This window comes from Diachasma alloeum, unplaced genomic scaffold (assembly GCF_001412515.2).
Source record: "Diachasma alloeum isolate Michigan unplaced genomic scaffold, Dall2.0 Dall_scaffold_00207, whole genome shotgun sequence".
In the NCBI taxonomy this organism is placed as follows: Eukaryota; Metazoa; Arthropoda; class Insecta; order Hymenoptera; family Braconidae; genus Diachasma; species Diachasma alloeum.
The window spans coordinates 1338245-1365649 of record NW_021680372.1 but is presented as its reverse complement, the minus strand read 5'-3'; the positions used below and the strand labels follow the sequence as shown (position 1 = coordinate 1365649).

General features: G+C 36.9%; 1 protein-coding gene across 2 annotated transcripts in view; it reads right to left on the bottom strand.

Annotated features, from left to right (window-relative positions):
- The window catches only part of LOC107036245 (furin-like protease 2), an 89732-nt gene that overhangs the window by 39259 nt on the left and 23068 nt on the right, over positions 1–27405 (bottom strand). The window contains exons 2-7 of one of the 2 annotated variants that reach the window (XM_015254051.1): positions 26916–27210; positions 14855–15027; positions 10554–11219; positions 6747–6963; positions 598–677; positions 245–498 (exon numbers count right to left, since the gene is read on the bottom strand). In XM_015254051.1, the coding sequence (XP_015109537.1) occupies positions 245–498; positions 598–677; positions 6747–6963; positions 10554–11219; positions 14855–15027; positions 26916–27183 (1658 nt within the window). In that variant the 5' untranslated portion in view covers positions 27184–27210. Of the gene's footprint in view, positions 1–244; positions 678–6746; positions 6964–10553; positions 11220–14854; positions 15028–26915; positions 27211–27405 lie in introns of both variants that reach the window. The other variant, XM_015254052.2, reaches the window with a different exon arrangement.

Sequence of the window (27405 nt, the reverse complement as noted above, 5' to 3'; positions counted from 1 at the left end):
AGCGAGGGTCACGAGGGTCAGATTAAGGATCATGGAGATCATATAGGGTCCGAGCGACTTTAGAATTTTACTGTGGTCTACCCTCAAGATCATTAGTTTCCAAGATATACTCAAGAATCAAAAATATAATTTTCAAAAAAATAATTTAGAAGAATCGAGAATTTAGAACTGATTGTGATTTTTTAATTAATTTTGTAATTAGTTCCCACCTCCTCAATTAATAAAAAAGTACTAAAATACCCACTTGTCAAGCCTGTACGTCTTACAAGCGACGCATTCAGTGGGTCCCTTGTCATAGCAGCCCTGGTGATCGCACTGTGGATCGCACTCGTGCACAATTCTCCTTGACGGATCCAATGAGCCCTGGAGATTCCTGGAGACGTCGTCTACAATGTCTCCCGGCAATCGATTGGTAAGAATTGGGGCTGATGAGCCATCCAAGGATGCCACTGACGCCTGTACGTTAGATGCAGCACCAGCATACTGCCCCTGGTAATTCTGAAACCCAGATGACCGATAGTAGTCGTTGCCAAAAAGACGATCCAATGCCACTGAGTGATCTATTGGGAAGGAAGGATAATTCGTCTGTTGCTGTACCGGATTAAATTGTCGCGTTCGAATCCTTATTGGGTTTGTTGCGGTTCCGTAGAATATCAACTGCCACCTCTTCAGGATACCTTTAACGAATTAAAAATTAAAAATTATAAAAAACATTCAAATTGGTGAATTTAGGGAGATGTGAGAATGGACCGTCTTTGTTAAGCATAGATTCAACCGGGGAAAAAACATGGTTGTTTTTCGATGACAATTTTTAAAAGTACTCTCTTTGGTATACGTTTCCCTTAGGAATTCCGTTCTGTATGTGAACATTTTTTTCAATCGCTCAAAAATAGAGATTTGAATTCTTTCTAACCAAAAATTCAAATTAAACAGAATCTTCAACATATAAATTTTTTGACAAAATACATTTTTTCAGTATGATTACCAATTTACCCGATTCAATTATTCAAAATGGGGGAGACGATGCGTTCGAAAATGTATTCGTTCATTAAAAGAAGAATCTTTTGTTCAAATATTATGTATGAACTTCACTTATGAATGATAACTCTACGTTTAATAACCCTCATGTACCTATCTTTTATTACTTTCAGGGATGGGAACCTCGAATTACATTTGTAATCGAATTACTTGAAAATTACTAAATATATGCGATGTGTAAAATTTCTTCGGGAGAGATTTTATTACACTGAGAATTTTTAATTTGTGATTTTCGATTATCAGTTCCGATAAATTATAGTAATCGATAGTAATTACAACGAGAATTACATCAGAATTTTATTGGGATTAAAAATGAAATCGAATTCATATATATAATTTACAATGCCCATTCGGAATTTCTCCAGTAGAGGAAAAGTCTTTTGGCAAAAAATACTCATTGTGAAGGAAAAAAAATTTGCTGGAGTAAATTACATATTACAGCTGAGATTAGGAATTTCCAATTCCTAACTAAAAAAGGAATTTTGTAATCGTCATTTTCAGATTATAAATTGGTAGTAGAGTAACTGCAATATTCGATTCCGAAATTACAAATTATTCGAGTAATTCTCAGATAATAATTCGGATTACTCATTTAATTGTGTAATCTGACAAATTGAAATTCTCGTGAGTTGTGCCAAAAGGACGTATAGACATTAGTTTCTAGATTTGAGAAACTCCTGTTCTGAAACTTTATCCTTGATGGGATCACAAAAACTAATAAATTCGGGGATTGTTTTTAGGAACAAATATTTTCTAAAACCAATACTGAATTTTTCTTCGAATTTTAGAAAATTTTCAGATTGAACTAAAAAATTGCAACCGAGGTATTTAAGGGGCGTAAGTGCCCCATACATCCGGAGGAGTGCCCAAATATCGGGAATTTCAGATGTGAGGAGGGGTGATTTTGCGAAGAGGGGGAGGGGGGAGGAGATTGGGCATTGAGAAATCACAAACGTTTAAAATTGAGTTGGTGAGTTTTTCCAAAATATCTCCGAAACTAAGGGAGCGAATTTTTACGAAAATTTGGGGGGAGGGGGAGGTGCATTGAGAATTCACAACTAAGAAAATTGAGTCCATAGATTTTTCAAAAATATCTTCAAAATTAAGGGAGATGGCAAATTTTTACTGAAAATTTGGGGGAGAGGGCGGTGTGCATTAACAATTCCCAACCAACAAAATGGAGTCGGTGAGTATTTCAAAAATATCTCCGAAACTAATTGTCAGAATCATCTGAAATGTGGAGATTTACTATTCCCTTAGGAAGTGTTTATACGACCTTTTAGGCCAAATTCTTAGAAAAGTAAAAAAAAAGTCTATACGAAACTATGGCCCATCGTACACGATGCTATTGATAATTGTATCTGTTTTCTTTTAGCCGTTCTATTGAGACATTTTTTAAAATAACTCCATAAAAAAATTTGGATACAAAAAAGTGCAATAAATTATTTATTCTTTTACATCAAATTTTTTCTATGGACTTTTCNGTGTAATCTGACAAATTGAAATTCTCGTGAGTTGTGCCAAAAGGACGTATAGACATTAGTTTCTAGATTTGAGAAACTCCTGTTCTGAAACTTTATCCTTGATGGGATCACAAAAACTAATAAATTCGGGGATTGTTTTTAGGAACAAATATTTTCTAAAACCAATACTGAATTTTTCTTCGAATTTTAGAAAATTTTCAGATTGAACTAAAAAATTGCAACCGAGGTATTTAAGGGGCGTAAGTGCCCCATACATCCGGAGGAGTGCCCAAATATCGGGAATTTCAGATGTGAGGAGGGGNATTCGAAGATTGTCCAAATTTGGGCCCAAAGATTGTATAATCACTTCCTGAGAGAGTACAAAATCTCCAAGTTTCAGATGAGTCTAACTCATTTTTACGTAATTTTTTGAAACAATTTTTTTTGGTTTACTCACAGGGAATTGAGAATTTTTTTACGAAACTAAAAGGGCGTATTCCCGTTTTTTGGGGGATTAATAAATATTCATGCTTAGATGATTCTGAATTTTTTTGGGACCACTTTTTGAGTTAATCTGGAATGAATGATTAACACAAAATTGTATTGTGAGTGATTTCGCCAAAAATTGGTCCGGTTTCGTTCCTTGAAAATTTTAATTTTGTGGAGACTTTTCCGATGGTTTTTTCTACTATTAAAAGAGCTTTGAAAAACTCTCCCCATTATCGTCGGAAAAGTCAATTTCTTTGATTTTCGACTTTTTGTCGTCTTTTTGTTGAAATTCTGGGTGTCAGAAGAAATTATAAGACATTTTTTGAGTCTTCAATATGTATTATTGACGAAAATTTCCCGTTCTTTCGATTAAGCATGGTTTAAAGTTGTTCACAGCACCAGAAATGTCCTGAAATTCCGAAAAGAGTTAAAAATTCCGCGTTGTATTTTACATTTTTTTTGTGGAACTGACTTTTTGTTTCGGAAAATATCATTATTAAATCAATAACATTATTTCTGTCCTGTTTTTCCGTTTTTTGATTTTTTTCATTAATTAAAAATGTTTTTTGTTTTCCATCGAAAACTTTTTTTTTTGCAAAGAAATTGAAAAAAGTAAATTTTACTGGAAAAGTATGTATATGATCCCTGGGCTCGAATTTTTAAAAAGTCTCCTAATTGTTTTTAAGCAGACCAAAAACCATGTTCCGAAAAATTAGGTTCAAATGACCCAGACATATCTGAAACGTGGAAATTTATTATTTCCTAGGAAGGTGTTCCATATTTTCAAAAAATTGAAAAATTCCCCATAAATAAATGAAAAAAATTGTCTCGAAAAATTGGGCTCAGATGACTCAGAATCATAAAAAACGTGGAGATTTCATATTCCCTGGGAAAGAGTTCATACGACCTTTTGGCTCAAATTTTCAGTGAAAAAAAAATACGCGTAAAAAAATTTAAAAAATTGTCTCATAAAATTAGGCTCAGATAACTCAGAATCATCCAAAACGTGAAGATTTTGTATTCTCCGGGAAAGTGTTTATACGACCTTTTGGCACAAATTTTCGAAAAATTCAAAAAATTACGCGTAAAAAAATTTAAAAAATTGTCTCATAAAATTAGGCTCAGATAACTCAGAATCATCCAAAACGTGAAGATTTTGTATTCTCCGGGAAAGTGTTTATACGACCTTTTGGCACAAATTTTCGAAAAATTCAAAAAATTACGCGTAAAAAAATTAAAAAAATTGTCTCGTAAAATTGAGCTCAGATGACTCAGGCATCATCTAAAACGTGGAGATTTCGCATTCCCTGGGAAAGTATTTATACGACCTTTTGGCACAAATCTTCAAAAAATTGAGAAAATTACGCGTAAAAAAAATCAAAAAAATTGTCCCGTAAAACTGGGCTTAGATGACTCAGCATCATCCAAAACGTGGAGATTTCATATTTTCTGGGAAAGTGTTTATACAAACTTTTGGCCTGAATTTTCAAAATTTTTCAAATTACTTGTAGAAAAATAAAAAAATTTGGTTCCGAAAAGATAGGCTCAGATGACTCAGAAACATCTGAAACGTGGAGATTTCATATCCCCTGGGAAAGTGTTTATACGACCTTTTGGCACAAATTTTGGAGAAAACCAAAAAAAATGTTTATACGACCTTTTGGCACAACTCACGCGAATTGTCCACTTTAGGGAATAATGAATCTGTACGTTTCAGATGATTCTGAATCATCTGAGCCCAACTTTTGAGGACATTTTTTTTATTTTTCAAAGAGAATTTGGAAATTGAAATTGGGCCAAAAAGTAGAAAAAAATGTTTCTTTAGGGGATAATGAATTTGCACGTTTCAGATGGTGCGGAATCATCTGGGCCCAACCTTTTAGGACAATTTTTTTCCATTTTTTCAAAGGTTCAATTCCAAATTTACAAAATGTCTTTCATTTTGAAAATGTTCTAAAGAAGATAACTTAATCCCCTTACTTGCCCATTCCAGTAATTCGGTATTGTGAATATTTATTATTCAATAATCTGTAATCTGAGAAATCAAATTCCTGGTTAGTCAAATATTCTCCAATGGCATTTTATTAGATTATTTCTATCGCCAATAGTTAATAGAGGTCATTGAAAATTCCTTCAAATATTTTGGTAATTTACGATTGGTACTAATAAAAACTCATGTATTTCCCAGTCGATTCAGAAGAATTATAAATTTCAAAGGATTAATGGGTTACTGATATACAACTTGATATTTTATTGTAATCTCCGATTATTTTTCTTAGATCATGATAGAAAAATGTAATTTAATATTCAGGAACGCCAAATTCCCTATTTTTCCATCCCTGGTTACTTTACAACTGAGCGGGTTCCTCCTCTCATTAATTCAGATTTTGCTGGTGTACTTCCTCAAATTCGAATTGGTGTATTTTTATTGTACTGTTTCCATTAAATTTTCATTCTATTTATGGGAAGTCACTCGTTCTAATTCATATTTATAGGAAAGTTTTGAGAATAAAATTGACCCTTTGAATCAACAATATTTCGTGGTTGATAAATGAAATTCAAAATACATCTCTTCCTCAATTTTTCATAACGAGAGCGATCACGTGCTTCCGCGGGTGGTGACGCGTTATACTTTCCTGTATCATATTGTTCTAAACATTAATAGCAACACATATCATAGTATATGTCTTGCCATTTGTCTTGATAGTTGTCACATTGTTGTTTCATCTCTAAATTGATTAGGAAATTTCTTTTGACATATCTTCTGGTCGTCCCGGTAATTAAGAAAAGAAAATAGATAATCATATTTTTTTTTAAAACGCCTTCAACAATTTATAGATACGTTAGGTGTTAGAGATTGCCCTTAAAATCTGAATTGTTATTGATTTTACCACGGATTGTTAATCACGAGGCGCCGGAATTGGGAGAAATAGTTAAACACCAATTAGCACAAACAATATTTAATTGCAGAACTCAAGTTATGTACACTTTAAGTATTAAATCAACACGAATATAATTCTCATTCATGGAGCTACGATTAACTGTCTTAGAGTCCAAAAGGTAACTGCCTAATTCGACACACTAACTAGCTGATCGGGCGATGACCGTGAATTTCGGGGCTCACGTGATTGCCTTCAGTGTTTGGACGGTTATTATTCGCAATCACAAACATTAGGGATTATTTTGAAATCGAATTTTCAGTCACAAAAAATTAAAATCTGTAATTTCGAGGAAAAATAATGCGAAAAATAATACTTGAAAAAATTTCCTCGTCTCAAATATTCACCTAGTTCAATATTTGTGGGCGTCCACATGAAAAGGGCCCACTTTGACGGTATTGGAGTTATGTATGTTCCGATAATCTTGATCAGATTTCTCACATTTTGAGCCCAAAATCAACCCGATAGAATGAAAACTGACGTCAGTATAGACGATCAAAAAAACAATCTAACATTGGTTTAAATGGGAGATGTGGAGAGAAAAACGTGAATATCTCGGAAACTAGACGCGACAAAGTGGGCCCTTTTCACGTGGACGTACACATTTAATGAAAAATTGTCACAAAACATTTTTAATAGCTTTTGAAATTCCCTACAAAAAAGGTCTTTTTACATTTAGCTCTAAAAACCCTCATTATCGAGATAGTTATATAATTAACTCCCATATTTTATCCCCTCGCAAAAAACCGGTTGTATCTTCTCTCTTATTCTTCTTAATTGTGAAAAATAAATCCAGTAAAAAGTTATGAGCCCTTACCGGGTGAACTGACCCTCCTATTTCCAGCATTGATGACCTGGAGGGTCCATCTCCCATCAGCTTTTTCTCCCCAAAAGTGTACGCTCAAGAATGGCCAATCGTCAAAGTTGGAGCCAACAATATCCCTGGGTCGTTCAAACAGCAATGTCGAGGTAGTTCCCATTGGTGATGTCAGCAGCAAACGGAGATTACCACGTGGAAAGAATCGCAAAGACACCTTGAAGAGAATCACAGATTTCGTAAGTATTTAATGAAGATCGTAAAACGTCATGAGTCGACTTATCGCAAACTGTTAATTATGGAATTATCTCGGGAGATCTTCTCAATTACAAAAAAATTACCTGACATTTCTCTCTGAAACCACTGAATTCCGAGATACTTGTGAGGGAGTAATAATGATGATGATAAAGCTATGAATTATGACTTGTTAAACATAAATTTCTTAATTGTTCAATTTCCGTAACGATAGATCATATTAGATGTGTTAGAAAATGTTGTCTTTTTGTTGCTGAAAAAATTTCGGAAAAGAATGTAACATTTTTTTAAAAGCACCCTATTGTTAGATATTCACAAAATAATAGGGGCGAGCGGAGCCAAATAAAGCACCAGGACAAACGAGTGTTTAGCAGAATTATGAAAACTTTTCTGTTTGCTTTCAGTTGAGGATCAAATGGTCTTGAGGGTCAAACAACATTTAATAACCTTTGGGGCTAAGGGTCAAATGGTCATAAGAGTAGCTGATTTGTTTTTCCTTTAAGGACATGTGAAGTTGAGGTTCAAATTGACTTAAGAGATAAACAGCCCTTAAAAACGTAGAGGGTCAAGGGTCCACCGACCTTTTCTGCTCACTCTGCTCTAAAACTAATAGGTAATAAGACCATTTGAAGACCAATATTAGACCATTTGAATCTTGACCTCAAGCATTATTAAGGGTTGTTTAATTCTCAAGACAATTTGACCCGCAACTCCAAACATCCTTGAAGGTTGTTTGACCCTCAGAACCATTTAACCCTCAACTAAAAACAAAAAAAGTTTCTTGAATTGTGCTACATACAGTAGACTCCCGTTAACTGTTGCTCGTCGGGACCAATATCGATCGTAGTTCCGCGAACGCGACACTTAAAAACGGCCCCCACGCCGTGCACCGATTCCCCGAAATTTAAAGGGACTAGTGGTAATATGCATGTGGAGAGGGGATTTATTTTATTCGTGTTCTTTTCGTTTAGTTTATGGAGATAGAAACAACTGAGCGTGTGACACGATTAGGGGCGGAGTTTAGGGAAAACGGCAAGGAATCGAGGGGTGCGAGTGGGGGATGTTTGTGTTCCGCGAAAAACGCTCGAAACCGCGAAATTCCCGGAATAGCGACAGTTAACGGAAGGACAGTTATCGAGAGTCTACTGTATTCATTTTTCTTGGTGTTTTACGTCACGAAGACGGTCAGGTACCGCTTCATTGGTCGAAAAAGAAGAGAGTGGGAATTGTCGTCCTTTATTGGCCGAGGCGCACCTCAAGATTGGGTAGGTCGGCCCGAGCCATTCTGTGATTGGTCCAGCACTCGACCGTCTATGTGACGTCATTAGCAATTTCAAGGCGTTTGACATCTTCAACTTTTAACAATTAGTTATTCATTAATGAGCAATATTTCGAACGTTTGTGAATGAAAAATTAATTATTGAGGTCCCAAACTTGAGGTTAGAAAATTGAAAAAAATTCCTGCAATTTCCCTATTGTGATCATACTTTTCCCTACCTGTCTGAACCAACTAGTCAGATATGAATCGATAGTTATTAATTTTTCGGTCATAAAATTTTGTCACATTTGGTTATGACTCGTGTTGTACAATCAACAAAAATATCAAATTCTATCCATTACGTATTACGACTTTAATGCAGCCTTCACCAGTTTTATTCCCCTCATTCCACGCCTTTTCGTATCCCTCCCCCCTTCTACCCGTCCCTTATTATCACTTTATCGCTAATATCCAGAATTAGTATCGAATAACCATAATTCCGTATAGGATAGAACAAATGAGATATTTTACGGCACCTAAAGCCATTTAATCAATTTTTTTCTCATCTCTCAGTTTTTCTTTTTTAATTTCTCCCAGATTTTTTTTTTCATCCCAAAATCGCCATAAATCAGCGAATAATTTACTTTTTCAAGCTGAAACTGTTCCATAAAAAAGTCCGCCCATAAAAACACATAAACAGAGTGTTGAATCTGGTCTGCACGGATACGTACACCATCCACTCCATAAAATGTTTCTGAAACGAGGGAAGAAAAGGGGTCCTGGGGTTGGAGCATAGTTCACGCTTTACGAGACAGACAAAATCCATCTATCTGTCTTCTGTTATAAGAGATAAATGTTTGGATTTGTATCCCTATTGTAGAGCATCTTGACTTGAAAAAATTTCCCTATCATGATATAAAGATGAAGATGTTTCATAAAACTTGTGCTTGGATTTATGATGAAGTTATTTTGTTGAAAAACTATTTTCAGTAAATGGAATGGCGGAGAAAACTGAAATTTAGTCCGTAATCCTGTAAGGGAGATGGGGATACTTTGCCTGAGAGATTTTTTGTCTCAATTTTGTTTCAATTGTTGAGGATTGTTGAAGCAGTGGAATTGCGCAAAAAAAGAGCGAAAGTTGATTTAGAGCTTATTTTGCAAATGTCTGTAAGAGACGGAAATTGAAGAGAAGATACCGGAAGAAATTTTTTATAGTTTACTATACTGTAACTTAAAGTCTAAAGCTTAAACCCTAAACCCACCAGTTCCAAAGATATTCACAAAATAACATAATTGAGAAACTCACCAAAAACTCTTTTCTCTTTGACCATTTCGAAACTAATAAAATCCGAAAATCCCATAAAATTAACAAGAATTCGCAAAAACTCACCTCATCAATCCCGATAGATTGAAATTACCGAGCATTAGCCTCCTTAAGGTGTTTTGTGTGTAGATCACCGGGGGAGGGGGAAGGTGTGAAACGGAAAGGGAGTTTTATTGTTCTCGTGCCCTGATTCAATCGCTGAGCACGAAATTTTCCAATTTTCGAATAACTATTTAAGCGTGCATTCAAAAATTTTGTGAATATTGATTTTATTTATCAGATTGATTTTTTTCTCATAATATTAAAATGCGTCTCGAGTTGGTAAACCTGTCGAGTGTTTTCTCTCTCTCCGTTCCATGGTCCAACCCATACCCCTTCCCATGATCACTGACATTCAAATCACACGCCTGCGCGTGAGGACGTGATTGCCCCGAAACTCATAATTTTCCGAATCATTTGTTCAAATAACTTTCATATGAAATCTGGAAAAAATCTGAAACTTATACGTGTTCTCAAGAAAGATTTGATTTATCACCCACTCGTTTTTCCTCAATAGTTGATTATTTTTTTGGGTGCCATGGAAATTTCTCTCATTGAGAGTGAGGTAACCTCCGAGGTTATAGCTGGAGGGGTCACAAAAACATCCAAATTTCATTATTTCTTTTCTGGAGACTGAGATATGAATAAAATGTGCAAGAATTCTCAATGATGCAGCATACTCAGAAATTTCTTCCATGAGTTTTTCAATTTTTTTTTCATTATTTTCATTTTTTACACGAAACACCTTAACCCATTTCCCGCTTTCTCCTTCCAGCTCCGCCCCGCCGCCTTTCCCTACCAAACCCTTTCTAAACTACCCGAAAAAATATCAAAACCATCTAGAAGAACCCCATGTCCTCGACTGCATCGTTAATCATAAGTATCAAAACCATCACCACCCCGTAAAAAAAAGCAAATCCGCTCAACTCACCTTGCATTGCACATGCTCCAGGAAGCGAACCTCATTGAGAGTGCCGGCGCATCCACTGACGTCCATATAAACATTGAGTGTATAGCCAAAAGTGGGATCGATGGACCGCTCCTCATTGATCTCCTGTGACTTACAAATATGCTGAGGTGGTACATTGGTCCATTGCTCGGCGAGATTGACGACAGCCCCTGCATCCATAAGTCCATAACCGAATTTATGAGAGACTTTTCTCTTCACTCCATTTAAAATCCATCCCGGCTCCTTTTCAAGTGGTCCAGACCTGGACGTCAGCACCACGAGATACTGCATGTCCCTCCAGGTCAGATTGGGATTAGCCTCGAGAGCAAGAGCAGCTATTCCAGCGGCAAGAGGAGCCGATGCTGATGTTCCCGTATGTTCAACCGTGCATATGTGATCTGGTCGTAATTTTCCATCCATATCAACAGTAGCTACACTCTTATCATTGCCCGGCGTGCCTGACGAATATGTTGTCGCCAGGGTTGAGCTGCATTCCTCCAAATACCAGGGCTTATAACCACCCTGGGTCGCCGATGATATCGACAGGGTGAAAATACTGTTTGTGTAGCCGTCACAGTTGCACGAGTCTGTATGACGACCACCGTTGCCCGAGGCCCACACGAAGATCGAGCCTTTACCTTTTCTACCCTGTTTGTGAATATCAATGTGTCAGATGCAGAATGGTATTGGCGGTTTTTTTCATTTATTTATTTGTGATTCTTTGAGGGAACTTCTCTGTTGTCATTTTTTTTAGATGAGGGAGGAATTTTATGTCACATTAGTTCAGTTCTCTGTGTGAGGACGGAAAAATGGAGAGAATTTTGAAGCTGTGGTCGTGGCATTAAATAGCATCGGGCATTTATTTTTTTTTTCTTTTGGATGAAAGCTTGCAATTCGTCATAATATTCGATTCTGAGGGGAAATTATTGCGAGTGGCCGAAAAAGTGGTGGTCGGTGTATTAATGCAACGACTTCATCGGTTACATGTCAAAACATCCGGCGTTTAAGTATCCTGCGAAAATAGTATATTGTGTTACTAGTGCGTAAAGAGAATTTCGAGTGCACGAGAATTTACTTTACACACGTTCGTGAATTTTACGAACACCGTGCAGAAAACAACCGCTTTACGCACACTAAAACGTTTAGAAAAGTGCACTTTTGAGGCAGGTATTAAAATAGTACATTTCGATACTAGGGCGCATGACAAATTTTCTGGCGAATATGAGTTTGGAGCACGAGCCAAAGGCGAGTGATGCAAATCATATGAGTCAAGAGCGAGCGTAAAGTGAATTTCGAATGCGTAAAGCGAAGCTTTACGTACGAGCGAAACTTTCCGTCCGAGAGTTCACTTTACGCACGCCGTGCGGAAAACAGCTGGTTTACGCACACTAAACGACGGGGATCTTTAAGCTCGTGTGATTACCTCCAACTTCATACTCGTGAAAACCTGACTATTCTAGCTCATATGATTGCAAACTCATATTCGCCAGCAAAGTTTCTTTCGGCCTAGTGACGAAGAAAACTATTGGAAAAACTATTCAGTCAAATCGTATTATTTGGTCCGGAGATATTGACGATAGAAAATTGTCTATTCTACTCTACTCTTCCGTATATTGAAATATGGATACATCGAGATGAAGAACACAAAATCATCTCCATTCAGAAGAAAATTTCAAATCCTATCTCTAAATGCGGAACGTTTGACCGCTTGATCCTCAATTCTCATTGGTCAATGAATTTCGAAAAGTTAGTCACTGAAAAAATTATTCTTTGCCTCATGACTGTTAATTTTTTTATTCTATTCTTAATTATTTATCATGTGCAAAATTAATTCTTCCTTATTGGGTTTTCATTTATCATCATTCTATTAATCGTACTTTTATGAATTCCATAAATTTCGATTTTCTCAATTTTACTCTTTTCGCAAATCGTATAATACTTATTCTTTTTCATTTCTTCATGTGAAAATGCGAAGGAATTCCGCAGCTTCCTGGAAAATTCTAGAAAAATCTCTTTTCTCATTCGAGAAAATGATTTATTTTCGTAGAAAATCCATTCATAATACTTTCCTTATTTCTCAACAATTACGGCTACTGATAGGGTTGCTTTGAAAATTGAACAGTAATTGATCAAAAATTCAAAATTATTCAATGATTTTTCTCTTAACATTAATTTTTGTCATTGACTGGGGTTTTCTTTCTGTGTATCATTTATTTTTATTATGCATTTTTGAGTGTATGAAATAAAATGAATATCACGTTTTCATTTTCACATTAAATAATAAAGAAGTTATTAGTTTTGAGGCTTAGTTTTGAGGCTTTCGCGGCCATTATTAATGACGTGGTTGGCTTCCGGATGGATGCCGCGTTGAGTTTCAGCAAAAATAAAGAAGTTCTCATGATTTGAATGAAAAAAACAACAATGGCTGGATGAAAAAGGGAGCAGTTCCTCTGGAGTTATTACTCACTGCAGTTGTACGCATTTGGCCCCACAATTTGTTGAAATATTCCACATTCAATTTTTTTTTATAAAGAAAATTAATATAAAAGTACAAAATGAAAATACATAAAAAAATGGATTTTTATAAAAAGGAAATGAGTAAAAACCAATTAAGTCTTCAGTGAAATAAAAGAAACGTGTTTTGTCGTATTCCATAAAGGGGAAGATTACGATTTCTTTGGCGCCGCTATTTGACATACATTTTCCGTACTACTTTTCCTCGGGAATACGGAAAAAATGAAGAAAAAATTCCCTCTCAATTAGTTTTTGGAATATAAGCATTTCAATCCTTATTTTTCAAGATACGAACATTTCCATAAAGCTTTGCATAGGTACTTGACATTTCAATTCATGCACTCATATTCACACATTGGAATTCAATGATTATATTCACAACGTCAAAACAACAAAACTCAATTTTAATGGAAATTTTTTTGTAGGAGAGGTTTATGATTCATTTTTTGTTCTGAAAAAATTGCAACAATAATCGCAAAAATTCAGTCAACAAAATTTGCAAAAAAAGAATTTTCAGTTAAAAACGCATTCAACTAAGGCACTGTCACTCTTGTGACCCTCGTGACCCTAGCGACTCCTTTTTTTATATGACCTTACTGACTCCTTTTTTGTGGCCTTTGTGACCTTACCTTAAGTTGGGAAAGCACCTGATACATAATCAGAAGGTCCCGGGTTCAAATCTCAGTCTGGACTTTCGGAATTTTTCAGTAAATTTGCCTTATCAACTAATATTGAGAATTATCCTCGTTCCCCTTATATCTACTCCAAAATGTCTTCTGTGAAGAATCTCTATAATTCAGGAGAAAAAAAGGAGATAGAATTTTTCATTATTTTTCCCGTAATCCTGGAAAAAAATGGTACGGAAAACATAAGTTAAATCGTGGCGCCAAAGGAGTCGTAATCATGCTCCATAAAGTAACGGGGCTAAAATGGGTTTTTGCATAGTGAAAATCATCGGGAATTTTTCGTAATCGTTTGCTATTCGGGCCATTATATGGCCATGCATGGGTTTTTTTCTTTTAGGAGTTATTCTTTTCTGTGGTTCCCGGTAGCTTAGTCGGTAAGAGTGCCCGGCGCGTATCTGGGAGACCCGGGTTTGACTCCCGGCTGGGTGAAGCGGAAATTTTTTCTCTCTAAATTCAAATTCTCTTAGAGTTCTTTAATGCCTAAAGGAGGTTAGGCGGTGTTTGAGGTGAATTTGAGAGTGAATTTCTGTGGTTCCCGGTAGCTTAGTCGGTAAGAGTGCCCGGCGCGTATCTGGGAGACCCGGGTTCGACTCCCGGTTGGGTGAAGTGGAAAATTTTTCTCTCTAAATTCTAATTCTCTTAGAGTTTCATACATATTTCACGAAATATGTATGAAATTTCCCCGGTTATCTGATTATGTAACCACGTTTGCTCCACTCCTCATAATTTCAACTCCATTATTGTATTTTCGTGCAATGGGGTTTCCAGTCGTAAAATTCCTCCACAATTTTTTTTCCTCCTTTGTGGGAAGTAAATAAAAAAAAGGTATTGGCTCTCAGATATCAAGGAAACTTTTCCGTACCGAAGCATTGGAAAAACTTTTCAATTGTTCTCCATTTTTTTTCCACCGAGACAAAAGGGGCAAAAAGAAACATATCATTGCCGCCTGATTCTGGTTGGAGTTTAATTTAATTAAGTCTCAGTGAATTGGAACAGTGGATAAAGACAGGGACAATGGGATAGTGTGGATATAATGGATTTGAGTGATAGGTAATGAATTAAATGGAGTACTGGTTAACTTACACTAGTAACACCATAGATGAATGCACGTCTGGCAAGGGCGCCCGGACCATCGACTGTTTTGCCATCGTCCTCAGGGCCCCACGAGGCGGAGTAAATGTCGATGTGGTCGGGATTCAGTCCGAGTGCTCGAGCTTCAACTGCATCGTTTACCATACCGTCTAACATCCTCACTCCTGGGGGATTGAATTATTTATGGGTGAAGATCATAGGGGTAATTGAGTGGTAAAATTTTATTGGTTGAACATAATAGTCTTTTGTGATGTTTAGATTTGATAAAGAAAATTGAAAAAAATTTTTTTTTCTTCAGTTCATAATTCTCGAGATGTTTCTGGGAATGCGCGAGTCTATTTTTAGGTGAAAATCTAGCCACCTTGTTGTCAAGTGCCATGTAGATCGCATAAACTGCGCCTCGAGATAATACATTTTTTCTTTCTTTTTACTCTCTCACATGATTGTCTCACGGGATCGTATTCCAATCACGACACACTGACCAATGACTAAAATTAGAAAACAATGCTAATGCTCATCGAAAAATCCACTCTAGACACGACTATATTACGTTATGTATACCTAACAACAACCCTATCTCTAGCCTATAAAAGGTAGTGCACAAGCCCAGCAGCTTCACTTCCAGTTGTACCTTAGAGAAATAATTAGTTACTCCTGTTTTTTTTTTATTTACATTTATTCCTGTTCATCTCAGTTTTTCAACCGGAGTCTGATCCGAATTTTATTTCAAATGTAGGTCTCAAATAAATAATATAATAAAATAAAATTCGAAATCTTTAAAACAGTTTGTATGGCCATAGAAGCCAAATTATTAAAATATTCCATTAAAATCTATTAAATAATATAAAATCCTTCAAATTAAAATTGGACTGTGTATAGAAAAAGAGAGTTAAATAGAAATAACAGGAACAGAGCGTATTCGTTGTAATTTGCAAATATCTTGTTATCATAACTGATATACGAGCAGTCAACGAACGCACTTAATAAAGAGGATGTAATGAAATGTTGAAAAGACTCTTTAAATCGAATTGGATTAAAAAATTGGCAAATCACTTTCTTTTTTGAAATTTCATTGGAATCAGCCTAATATCCATCTAGTTCTATTTTCAACAAATTAAAGTCAGCAGAAGGCATTAGCACACCTGAAGGACATTCGACTTTGGTCTCAGTCCCTGGAGTAAAGGCATATTTTTGCGTTGACCCGAAATAGAGATCATCAGTAAGTATTGTGTTTGGATGTAGGACTTTCATAAATGCAGAAGTATCTCGGTAATGCGTGATTTTTACGGAAAATGTGAACTGTTTTACTGGTATTTTAGAGGTCATGAACATTTAGGGGAGGCCGCGGTAAAATTTAGTGAGCATGTATCTGGGAGTTACGTGTAAATCGGATACATAACTGAAGCTGAAATAGTTCTCTTTCTGATGTTGTTCGTGTGATTACATGATTTGTCATAGTTTCATAAATATTCAATTTTAAAAAGAGCCATTTGTTTAAGCAGGTCGGTATGGCGTGCCGACCCTGCCAAACTCCGGCGGAATTCCAAAGTAACGAGATATTGTAGTGAGGTTTTTCATACGTTGAAAATCGATTAGATTAGATTCTTTGTTTTTCACCTTCGAATCTCTAAACAAAACGACAGGAAAACTCTTCAATCGATAGGGAAGGTCCCGATGAATCGATTTTTCAATTTGGGGCACGATAGTGTACGCATCAGAAAATTCATTTTTTTTTCAATTTCATGTTCATCAACAGATGAGTACATTGTAACGATTTTTTATACATTTTTTTATAATTTTCATTATTTGTCAAATTAATTTTGTTTTTCAAACTCATTCATTTTTTCCTAAAATGCAATTTTTTCCTTAATTTCATTTTTTTCTCTAGAAATTGAAATTTCCGAATTTATTCATTAGATGTCTTGTTAATTCAAATTTTACGGAGTGAAATCCTAATACTTCTAATTGATTGTTTTTGTCATTCCGGCCGTGAGGCAGCGCTTTACGGACGCTCCCCGTCCATGAATCTCTGCCTACGGCCGTCATGACAAAATAGTATATTTCGTCACTAGGCCGAAAAAATCTTTTATGGTGAATATGAGGTTTGCAGCACGAGCCGAAGGCGAGGACTACAATCATATTCGTCAGAAAAGTTTTTTTTGGCCGTTTGACGAACAATATTTTTCGTGAGAAGACCCGGTAAACCGCGATTCTAACCTCGCTTCGCTCGGTTTGATTGCGGTTTACGGGCCTTCTGACGAAAAATTGCATTCATCACACGGTCCAATAGTTATTTTCATCACAAGGTCCACAAAGTATTTTCTGACGAATGTGGCTTTGTAGGCCGAGCCGAAGGCGAGGCCTATAATCACATTCGTCAGAAAATACTTTTGGACCGTGTGATGAATGCAATTTTTCGTCAGAAGGCCCGTAAACCGCGATCAAACCGAGCGAAGCGAGGTTAGAATCGCGGTTTACCGGGTCTTCTCACGAAAATATATTTTCTGACGAATGTGATTATAGGCCTCGCTTTCGGCTCGGCCTACAAAGCCACATTCGTCAGAAAACACTTTGTGGACCTTGTGATGAAAATAACTATTTTGTCATGACGGCCGTAGGCAGAGATTCACGGATGCGGAGCGTCCGTGAAACGCTGCCTTACGGCCGGAATGACAAAAAAAACTTTTCTAGTTCATATGATTGCAGCCCTCGCCTTTGGCTCGGGCTGCAAACTCATATTCGCCAGAAAAGTTTTTTTTGGCCTAGTGACGAAATATACTATTTTATTCTCTTGCTTCAGTAGCAAAGTGACGTTTATATCAGTAAACAAGAGAGTACCCACAGGAACGGGGATTCCATTCTTTTCATTTTTTATTTTTTCCGTCGTTACCGACCGTCGGGGGATGCATTTAGCAAATTTATCTGACTATCTAAATCTACATCATTGTGAAAATTCAAAATTAATAAAAGTACCCAAAATAGCGGCTCATCTCGGTGTTTGTAAGTATTGAAAGAATTACCAGAGTTCTTCCATTTTTTTTTAAATTTTCCTTGGTATTATTCGAGTTTTTTGGCTTTTTTTACTTTTTATTGATTCCTGATCGACTCCTCGTCAACCCCTTGAATTTCTCAATTTTGACCCTTTTTTTACGTACCCCACTATGCCCCGGTCTCCCCTATTCAAGCTCAAAGTTGCCATGTTGTTCGAAAAATACGCCTTATGCACGGTACACGGCTGGGAGTTTCGAGATAAAAATTTGAAAATCTAACTACTTATCATATTGTTGACGGATATTTTCATAATAAGCACATCTAGAAAAAACGGTTAACATATTCGTGTTCAGGGACCACAAAAACATAAAATACAATGATAAAATTCAATGGACCTAAAAGTGTATACGGAATTTGTCACAGCGCATGGACTATGGGGATAATATGTAATTTCGGAAATATTAGAGAAAGATCGGCGATGGCGGTGGTGAGAAAAAAATATGGATAGATCCTAAAGATGGATATTTCTGAAAGTCCATGCTTGTTTCTATTTTTGTACAGAAGAACGTGTAAATCAACTTTTAGCTCAATTGATTAAAAATTGAGGGTTTGCACGATTTCCAAGGTTTCAGCCCGATTTGATTTCTTGCGTAACTTGAAACCCTTCGGAGTTTATTCCTTTTCCACTTTTTGTGGGCCGTAACACATACCAAAAACACTCAAATTTTATCACGGTCTCCCTTTAATGAGACGTGAAAGCAAGGCTTTCTGTTTCACGCTTTTGATCGCATGATGAATGAGATTGATTTAAAGAGAATGCTTTCTGGATCAATTCAAATTTGAAAAAATCCAACTCATTTTTTTTGATAGTGCTGTCTTGTAGATTCCACAAGAAAGCAATATCTCAGCTGAAATTTGAAAAGCCATAACACTGTTATTAGACATGTAGTGAGCTGTCGAATTTGATACCATAATGACGTTTTTGTCACTCAGTGAAACACTGCCTCATGGACCCTTAGTGTCCGTGAAACACCGCCCACTGATGTCGTGACAAAATATACTGTATTGCGTGTGCACAGAACGTTTGAGATATTTTACGACCACTCCTACATAAATAAATTGTACCAATGAATTTATTGAAACAACCTGAGTATACGCAATATTTTTGCTTGAGTATATACAATATTGAGTTTGATCTTTTTAAATTTTAATTCCCAAAGAGAGCTTTTTGAATTGTCCTCTCAAGATCTGCGTCTTCTTTTAAGACACGTCGAATTAATTTCGAAATGTGGTGGGAACGGAAGGATTCAAGAAAAAAATCTCGAGATGTGTTTTTTGTAAGACATTTTATGAGCTACGTGAAAATCTATCGACGTGTTCCGCTAAAATCGTTCGTTGTCGAAATAATTGACGTCTAATACCGTCAAAAATATAATTATTATAAATAATATAAATTTCATTTTTTATGCAGATAACTTCTAGGAATATCGCTTTTGGGAAAAATGTCAAGAAACATTTCACAGGATATTTTCCTGAGTGAAAATCAAAATTTCAAGAGTGTTCTAACAGAAATTGATCAATGTCTTCATTCGCTACTTTGCAAATATCTTGAGAAGGAAGAGATTTCGCAAAAAACATCAATCCATCTTTTTTGTAGAGAATTCTTCCTCTATACCGTCAATGTCCCAGTAACTCTCACTGGCTCGGTTCCTGCCATCCTTAGCGATTTTAGATAACATTTAAAATTACCGAAGAGGAGTAAACAAATCATCTTATTGTTAGTACAAAGGAAATTCTCTTTTCCTCCAGTCAGAAAAGAATAATCGTAATCGTACAATGACAATCATTCACAATTTAATAACAAAGTGTCCGTGATCACTCGGAAAGTGGCACTTACTGAGGCACTCCCTCAAGTACCCATGTACCTATTACTGCCACTCGTATTGAAAGCAAGTTCATCTATCAAAATCTTCAACACTATATATTTATAGTAATGGGAGAATATTAATAGTGTGTTTCGATTGATTTAGCATTTTTAGATGATGTAATATGTCATTTTGACTATTGTTTTTATTCAATAATATCATCGCTGCGCGTTATTTTCCACCTGTTATTAATTGGCACCGAAGGGTGGTAATAATTGAAACATGAGTTTCCCAAGTGAAGAAACTGTCATGGCGAAGTTTTTCTATTTTTTAACTATCAATTTATTCAGTCACTCATTTGAGGAAATATAAATCCCGAGTGATGAAGGAGATCACTAACTATCCACCAGGAATGGCAAACAATCTTCTGATTCTTCAATATTAAAAGAATTTCCAACTTACATTAATTAAGGTTTAAATATACTAATCGAAATTAAAAAATAGTAAAATAATTGATAACCTAAATTTCCAATTGATGGTGAATTAAACATTTAATAAAATGGATCGGTAAATTTTCTATTAAATAAATAATACTAAATTTCTTATAAGAGATTTCCGATTATCCAAATAATCGTCCATTTTCCTAACTGAATTACTAATTAATGAATAATTCGCAATTTGAATATTTAAATTGATGATTACTTCAATAATTAAAATTTAAGAGTGATATTAACTAATTGACTACTTAATAATTTAATGGTAAATATAATTTATAGATATGGCTATCCCTGCTGCAATGATTTGACTAATTATACAAAAAATATAGTTATTTGACCCTCATTAACGACACGAAAGCTGCACAGAGAAAAAAAGGCTTTGATTTCAGGGACATATCATGGATTTTCAGGAACATGTTAATGATTATACTACGACGTCTCGTTTTCAATGATTACTTGTAGAGCGTCAGCTATGCTCCAATCCACAACGTTTAGAGTATTAGAATTTGAATTTTTTGACTAGCTGCCGCGCCTCCGCCTCCTGCTGGCACTGCGTGCGGCGTGTCGTCATATTGTTTCGTTGTGCTCAACGATTCACACGTTATGAGTAAATCGTCGCGATAATTAATCTTTATAATTATCAGCGAACGCACCAACGATGGGAAAGGAGAACAAACGAAAGCGTTCTCGCTCACCCTCAAGGGAGCGAAAACGTGTTGAGGAAAAAACTGAGGCCAAACTGCAAAAAATGCAATCTCAGTTGGATAACCTCTCGAGTTTGCTTGGCCAACTAGTCAAACAGCGAGATGTCCAGAACTTTTCAGAGGAGAGAGTAGCTGAAAATACTGCAGGTATAATTATGCTTTTAAAAATCTTTTTTTTCCATACAAAAATTCAGATTGTGTATTCCACACGAATGACACAAGTCCAATAAGGACAATGTAAGCCTGTGTAACGAGCAAACAGCTCCATCAGCTCCACACGAGCTTCAAAAAAAAAAAAAAACTGATATTCTGGTGAGTATAGCTGGTGATGTGGTTTTTTGCAGAGCAAGAATCCATCACAGATGAGAATAATAAAAACACGGCTAATATATCAGACAAGAATGACTCAGCAGGCCTTCAGTCCAACGTCGAACAAAATTTTAGCCCGACAGTCGAGAGTGGAAAGGATCAGCCATTAATTGATGTAATAATGGATGAAGAAATCCTCCAGATACTTGGAGATGACCCTACCACGTCTAAAGACGACCCTAACAAAATACATCCAGGTATCACGAGTCGCTGGAAAGCTCTTCTGAAAGAGGGTTTATCAGACGAGGCTAGGAAAGGCTTGATCAAAAAATACCCACGCACAGGAGAATTGTACACAGAGCCTCCTAAAGTCAATTTGGAAATTCAAGCTGCGCTCTCTGACATTTCAAGAAAAAGAGATCAACATTTCGTGGAGACCCAGGGCTGCGTGGGGACGGCGGTTAAGGCATTGGGGGCCGCAATATCTCTCCTACTAGACGATTCTGAGGAAGGAGTCGATCAGCTGCAAATCATGGAATATCTGTGTGATACTGGTAAACTACTGGCTGACGTTTTCCATCAACAGTCACTAGCAAGAAAGTCCTTCATCACACCTATCATAAAAAAGAGCGTCAAAGCTCTAGTTGATTCGCTCCACTCAGACGAGTGGTTGTATGGGCACCACCTGGCTGATCAAATAAAAGAGGCTAAGACGATAGAGAATGTTTGTCAGCAACTCAAGGTTTCTGACAAGAAATCTGTGGCACCAAGGATCCAGAATCAGGGAAACTGGAGTCGCCCGTTTGCCCAGAACCGACAGGCGGGCGGATTTCCGAGGAGACCACTCTCCAGGTTCAAACCGAGGCAGTATCGTTCGAACCCACCGAGTCGAGAGAAGAGTCGTTCGACGAAGGACTCGAAGAAGAAATAGAGGAGGTAAGTCAGGTCGCTGGGAGGTTAGGATCATTCATTGATGAATGGAGAAAAATCACAAGTGATAACTTCATACTTAATTGCATAAAAAGTTATAGAATTGTGTTCAAAGAACCCCCTCAGCAAATTAAACCTGGTGGGCAGTGAAATTGGTCGAAAGGGGAACCAGAATTGATTGAAAAGGAAATTTCAGAACTCCTGAAAAAAGGGGCGATCGAAAAATGTCAAAGTTGTGAAGGTGAATTCATTTCGTCAATTTTTCTGGTGCCTAAACCAGATGGATCTCAGAGATTCATACTAAATTTGAAAAAATTGAATAAATTCATTGAAGCCCCCCACTTTAAAATGGAGGACATAAAGGCAGTGAGAAATTTATTGACTCCCAAGGCATTTATGGCTTCTCTTGATCTCAGGGATGCTTATTTCTTAGTCCCAGTGCATGTTTCGAGTCGGAAATATCTAAAATTCACATTCAAAGATGAAATGTATCAATTTAAATGTCTACCTTTTGGTTTATGCACAAGTCCCTATGTGTTTACAAAAATTTTGAAGCCAGTCATGAATGTACTGAGAAGTCGAGGTTTTTTATCAATAATTTATTTAGATGATGTATTGTTCTTGGGAAAAAGTTTCGAAGAATGCAGACACAATGCCATGGAATCAAAACAATTCCTGGTTAAATTGGGATTCATCATAAATGACAAGCAGAGTTACCTAGTACCTTCACAGAAATGTAAATTTCTTGGCTTCATTATCAATTCTATTGATTATACAATTGAATTAACTGATAAGAAGAAGAATCAAATTAAAAATTTATTGGAATTATTCTCAGTAGGAAAAGAGGTGACGAAAAGAGGCTTTGCTAAATTACTAGGAGTGTTAAATGCAGCTTGCCCAGCGGTGGCTTATGGTCTGGTACACTGTAAGAAGTTGGAGAGGGAAAAATTTTTGTCTTTGCTAATAGATCAGGGAGATTACGAGGCAACAATGTTGATTAAGAAGAAATTCAAAGAAGACCTTGAATGGTGGAAAATTAATAGTCAGATTGGGATAAATCCGATTCGCACCTCGAAATATGCAGTCGAAATTTTCTCTGACGCTTCTTTGACCGATTGGGGCTCTCATTGTAACGGGCAATCCGCGAATGGTTGGTGGAATAATGAAGAAAGAAAAAATCATATAAATTATTTGGAACTCCTGGCGGTCTTTATTGCCCTCAAATGCTTTGCTTCTCAGTTACGCCACAGTGAAATTTTGTTAAGACTTGACAACACGACTGCGATCGCCTACGTGAATAAAACAGGGGGAATTCAATTTCCACACTTGAATGATCTAGCACGACAGATCTGGGCTTGGTGTGAAGAACGACACGTCTGGGTACAGGCATCGTACATTGCATCGAAAGACAATGTCCACGCTGACGCGGCCTCGAGAGTTAAAAACATGGACACTGAATGGGAATTGTGCGATGACGCATTCAAAAAAATTGATAAAAAATTCGGGCCGTTCAGTATCGACTTATTCGCCACATGTGCCAACAGAAAAACCAACAAATTTTGCTCCAGGTATCCGAACCCAGGGGTTTTTAGAATAGACGCGTTTACCATCCCATGGGATCAAGAAAAGCCATACGCGTTCCCTCTCTTTGCACTCATCTTACCATGTTTAGAAAAGTTCATTACTGATGAAGCTGATGGGGTAGTTGTGGTACCACACTGGCCTACCCAACCCTGGTACCCCTTATTCAATTCACTGCTCAGGCGTCCACCCATCTTTTTCAAACCTAATAAAAATTTATTGAGATCACCTTGCAGGGAAAAAGCACACCCACTGCAGAGGACGCTTTCGTTGGTGGCAGGGCGATTGTCAGGCAAGCCTACATAAAACGAGGATATTCCAAGAGCGCAGCAGACATCATGGCAGACTCAATTGCTAAATCGACTTTGAAGCAGTACGAAAGTTCCCTAAAAAGATGGTGGCTGTTTACAAAAGAAAGAAATTACGATTTATTTGTCACTGATACATTTAAAATAATTGAATTCCTTATGGAGAGATATAATGAGGGAGCAAAATATGGAACGTTAAATTCTGATAGATCTGCCATAGCCCTCATTACTTCAGCAAAATTTGGAAAAGATGAGTCTATAAGTCGCTTTATGCGAGGTATATTCAGGAACCGGCCACCAAGAGCAAAGGACTCGACAACATGGAAGGTGGACCCAGTCCTCGATTATATAAGAAGTTTATCACAGAAGAGTCAAATGAAGTTAAAAGAACTCGCCGAGAAGACTGTGACCCTCTTGTTATTAACGACAGCGCATCGCCTGCAAACCATGGAACTAATTAACATTACCAATATCAAACAAGTTGATTCAGCAATCGAGATTAGAATCCCCGACTTATGTAAAACCTCGAAGCCTGGAAATTTCCAGCCTAATCTTATTCTGCCCTTTTTTACGGAAGACACGAGAATCTGTGTGGCGGAGGCCCTGTTGGAATACCTCAACTATACCAAAGACCTTAGAGGAGAGCATACGAGTCTGTTCATTTCAACCATAAAGCCACACACGCCAGTCACTTCTCAAACGCTCGCACATTGGGTGAAATCCCTGTTAAAAAAGGCAAGTATCGATACAATGAAATGAGATTCACCGCATATAGCGCAAAGCACGCAGCAGTATCAAAGGCAATTAATAAGGAAGTAGACATCGATACCATTCGACGCACAGCCGGATGGTCTGACCAGTCGAAGGTGTTCGCCAAGTTTTACAATCGACCAATACAGGACGTTAATGATACCTTCGCTCGTGCTGTTCTCTCAAAATAAAGTTGTATGAGTAGTCTTAAAAAAAAAAAAAAAAAAAAGAAAATTTTTTTCCATTTTTTATTTTTTAAATAAAACGCGCTAAACATCTACAAGTAATCATTGAGAACGAGACGTCGTAGTATAATTAGTCGATCAAACGAGCCCGGGCGAGGTTCGATCGCGATTATACGAAGACGTCTCGTTCGAAGATGATTACCTCCCACCCTAACAAAAAACCCATCACTACCCATAATCATCATCAAAAAAAAAAAAAAAAGGAAAAATTTTACTGTTACAAATTCTCTAAAAAATATGACGACACGCCGCACGCAGCGCCAACAGGAGGCGGAGGCGCGGCAGCTAGTCAAAAAATTCAAATTCTAATACTCTAAACGTTGTGGATTGGAGCATAGCTGACGCTACTACAAGTAATCATCTTCGAACGAGACGTCTTCGTATAATCGCGATCGAACTTCGCCCGGGCTCGTTTGATCGACTAATTTCCAGTGGTGATACTGGACACTGCTTAGGATCACCTCGATCATCAGTGATTTTTATCACCGAAAATTACTGATAGATTCCTAAAAATAAACATTGATTAAATCTTGATTAAACTCTGATTAACCTCCGACTAAACCCTGACGAAACCCTGACTTAACCTTGACTAAAATCCGACGAAACCCCGACTAAATCTTGACCAAACTCGGACGAAACCCTGGCTAAACTCCGACTAAGTTCCGACTAAACCATGATTAAACCTCCATTAAATGCTTTTTAAGGCTATAATTTCAAAGCAAAGGATGTGATCGCCATACTATCTTCGAACTCGACCAAGATACCCTCCAAACGAACATTTTAAGTGATAATCGAAGACTTCGATGATTATTTTTTGAATGATGATCGAAAAACTAAATTTGAAAAAAAAACAGATACATACATACATACAGACATGATCTAAAAACATCATATTCGAACTCCTGAGACCAAAATTAGTCAACGTCACACAAAAAATGGAAATTTCAGATTTAACGAATACTATGCTTTCATTCGGAAGCAATTGAAGATGGGTCCTTGAAAATCAGTGACATTACTCTGACAATTTCCTCAATTCTGATTTTGACCAATCAGAGTGCAGTATTCGGAGTCACGTGACGCGTTTCACATTGATAATTTCCCCGGCTGCAGGGAAATTATCAGACTGATAATTTCCCTGTAGCCTGTCAATTGTTTTCTACGAATTTGACAGATATTCCTCACATTTTGGTGAGATGTGTCCCGTAACCCCGAACACTGCACCCTGATCGGCCAAAATCAGAATTGAAAAAATTGTCCTCCGAATACCCCTCGACCTTCAAAATTCATCGGATATTTCCCTCAAGTTTTCCTGCATATCAACGATCGGGATCAGCTTTGCTGTAAAATCCCTCGTGCTACGCGCTCGGGATTTTAATCTGCAAAACTGATCCCTCTCGTTGCTATGCAACAAAACATTCGGGAAATATCCGATAATTTTGAAGGTCTTGGGGTATTATAGCTGAAAATTGGTGATGTCCTTGAAAATTAGCGACACAATCATCAAATTTCAGAATTTTGCACTCACTGAATTCCACAATCGCGAACCCCCCATAATTGTAGATAAACTCCTGAAAATCAAAACTTTTTTATTCTGTTCTACTGGCATTAACTGAGACATTGACCGTAAATAAAGTTTTTCGCCATTTTCTTGAATTTCCACTCGTTCTCAAGTTATCTCAAAAAACATCACTCCAAAATTCTCTATTCTCTCCTTAAAATGGTTTCCTCACTGCCCCAACAATTTTCAAACCACTTCATCATATCTAAGACACCTGGAGGCTCTTCGACACTAAGGCACCAATCTCTCGAAAGATATCCCCCAGGAGTAGCATCGGACACATGATTGACATCTCATAGATCCCCTCAACTTACCTCCGATACTGGCATTGTAAGCGACACCCACTCCGCAATACTGATTGAATGCAACAGCGGCTACCTCACCAGCACAACGTGTGCCGTGCTTATTGTCCCCATTGTCCTGCGGCATTGGATCAGCGTCATCGTTATTGATGTCATAACTGGCTTCGTGATCGTAATTCATCGCCAAATCAGGATGATTTGTTTGGATACCGTCGTCCAGAATTGATACGATCACGCCTTTACCTGTGTACCCCTTCTGCCAGGCTGGTGCAATGTTCATATCAAAACCATCTTTGGCACCTCCGTTCTATTCAAAATAATCATGATTAAGTTTTCATATTATCTATCAAATTGAAATTAATTATTCAATACTCAATGATTAATGATAAAAATAATAAATCATGATATTGGCTAATGAACTTCATTAATTATGGGACAAAATCATAAATTAATTGATCAAATTGGGATATCAAATCTATAGTACTCTCGCTAGTTGCACGCC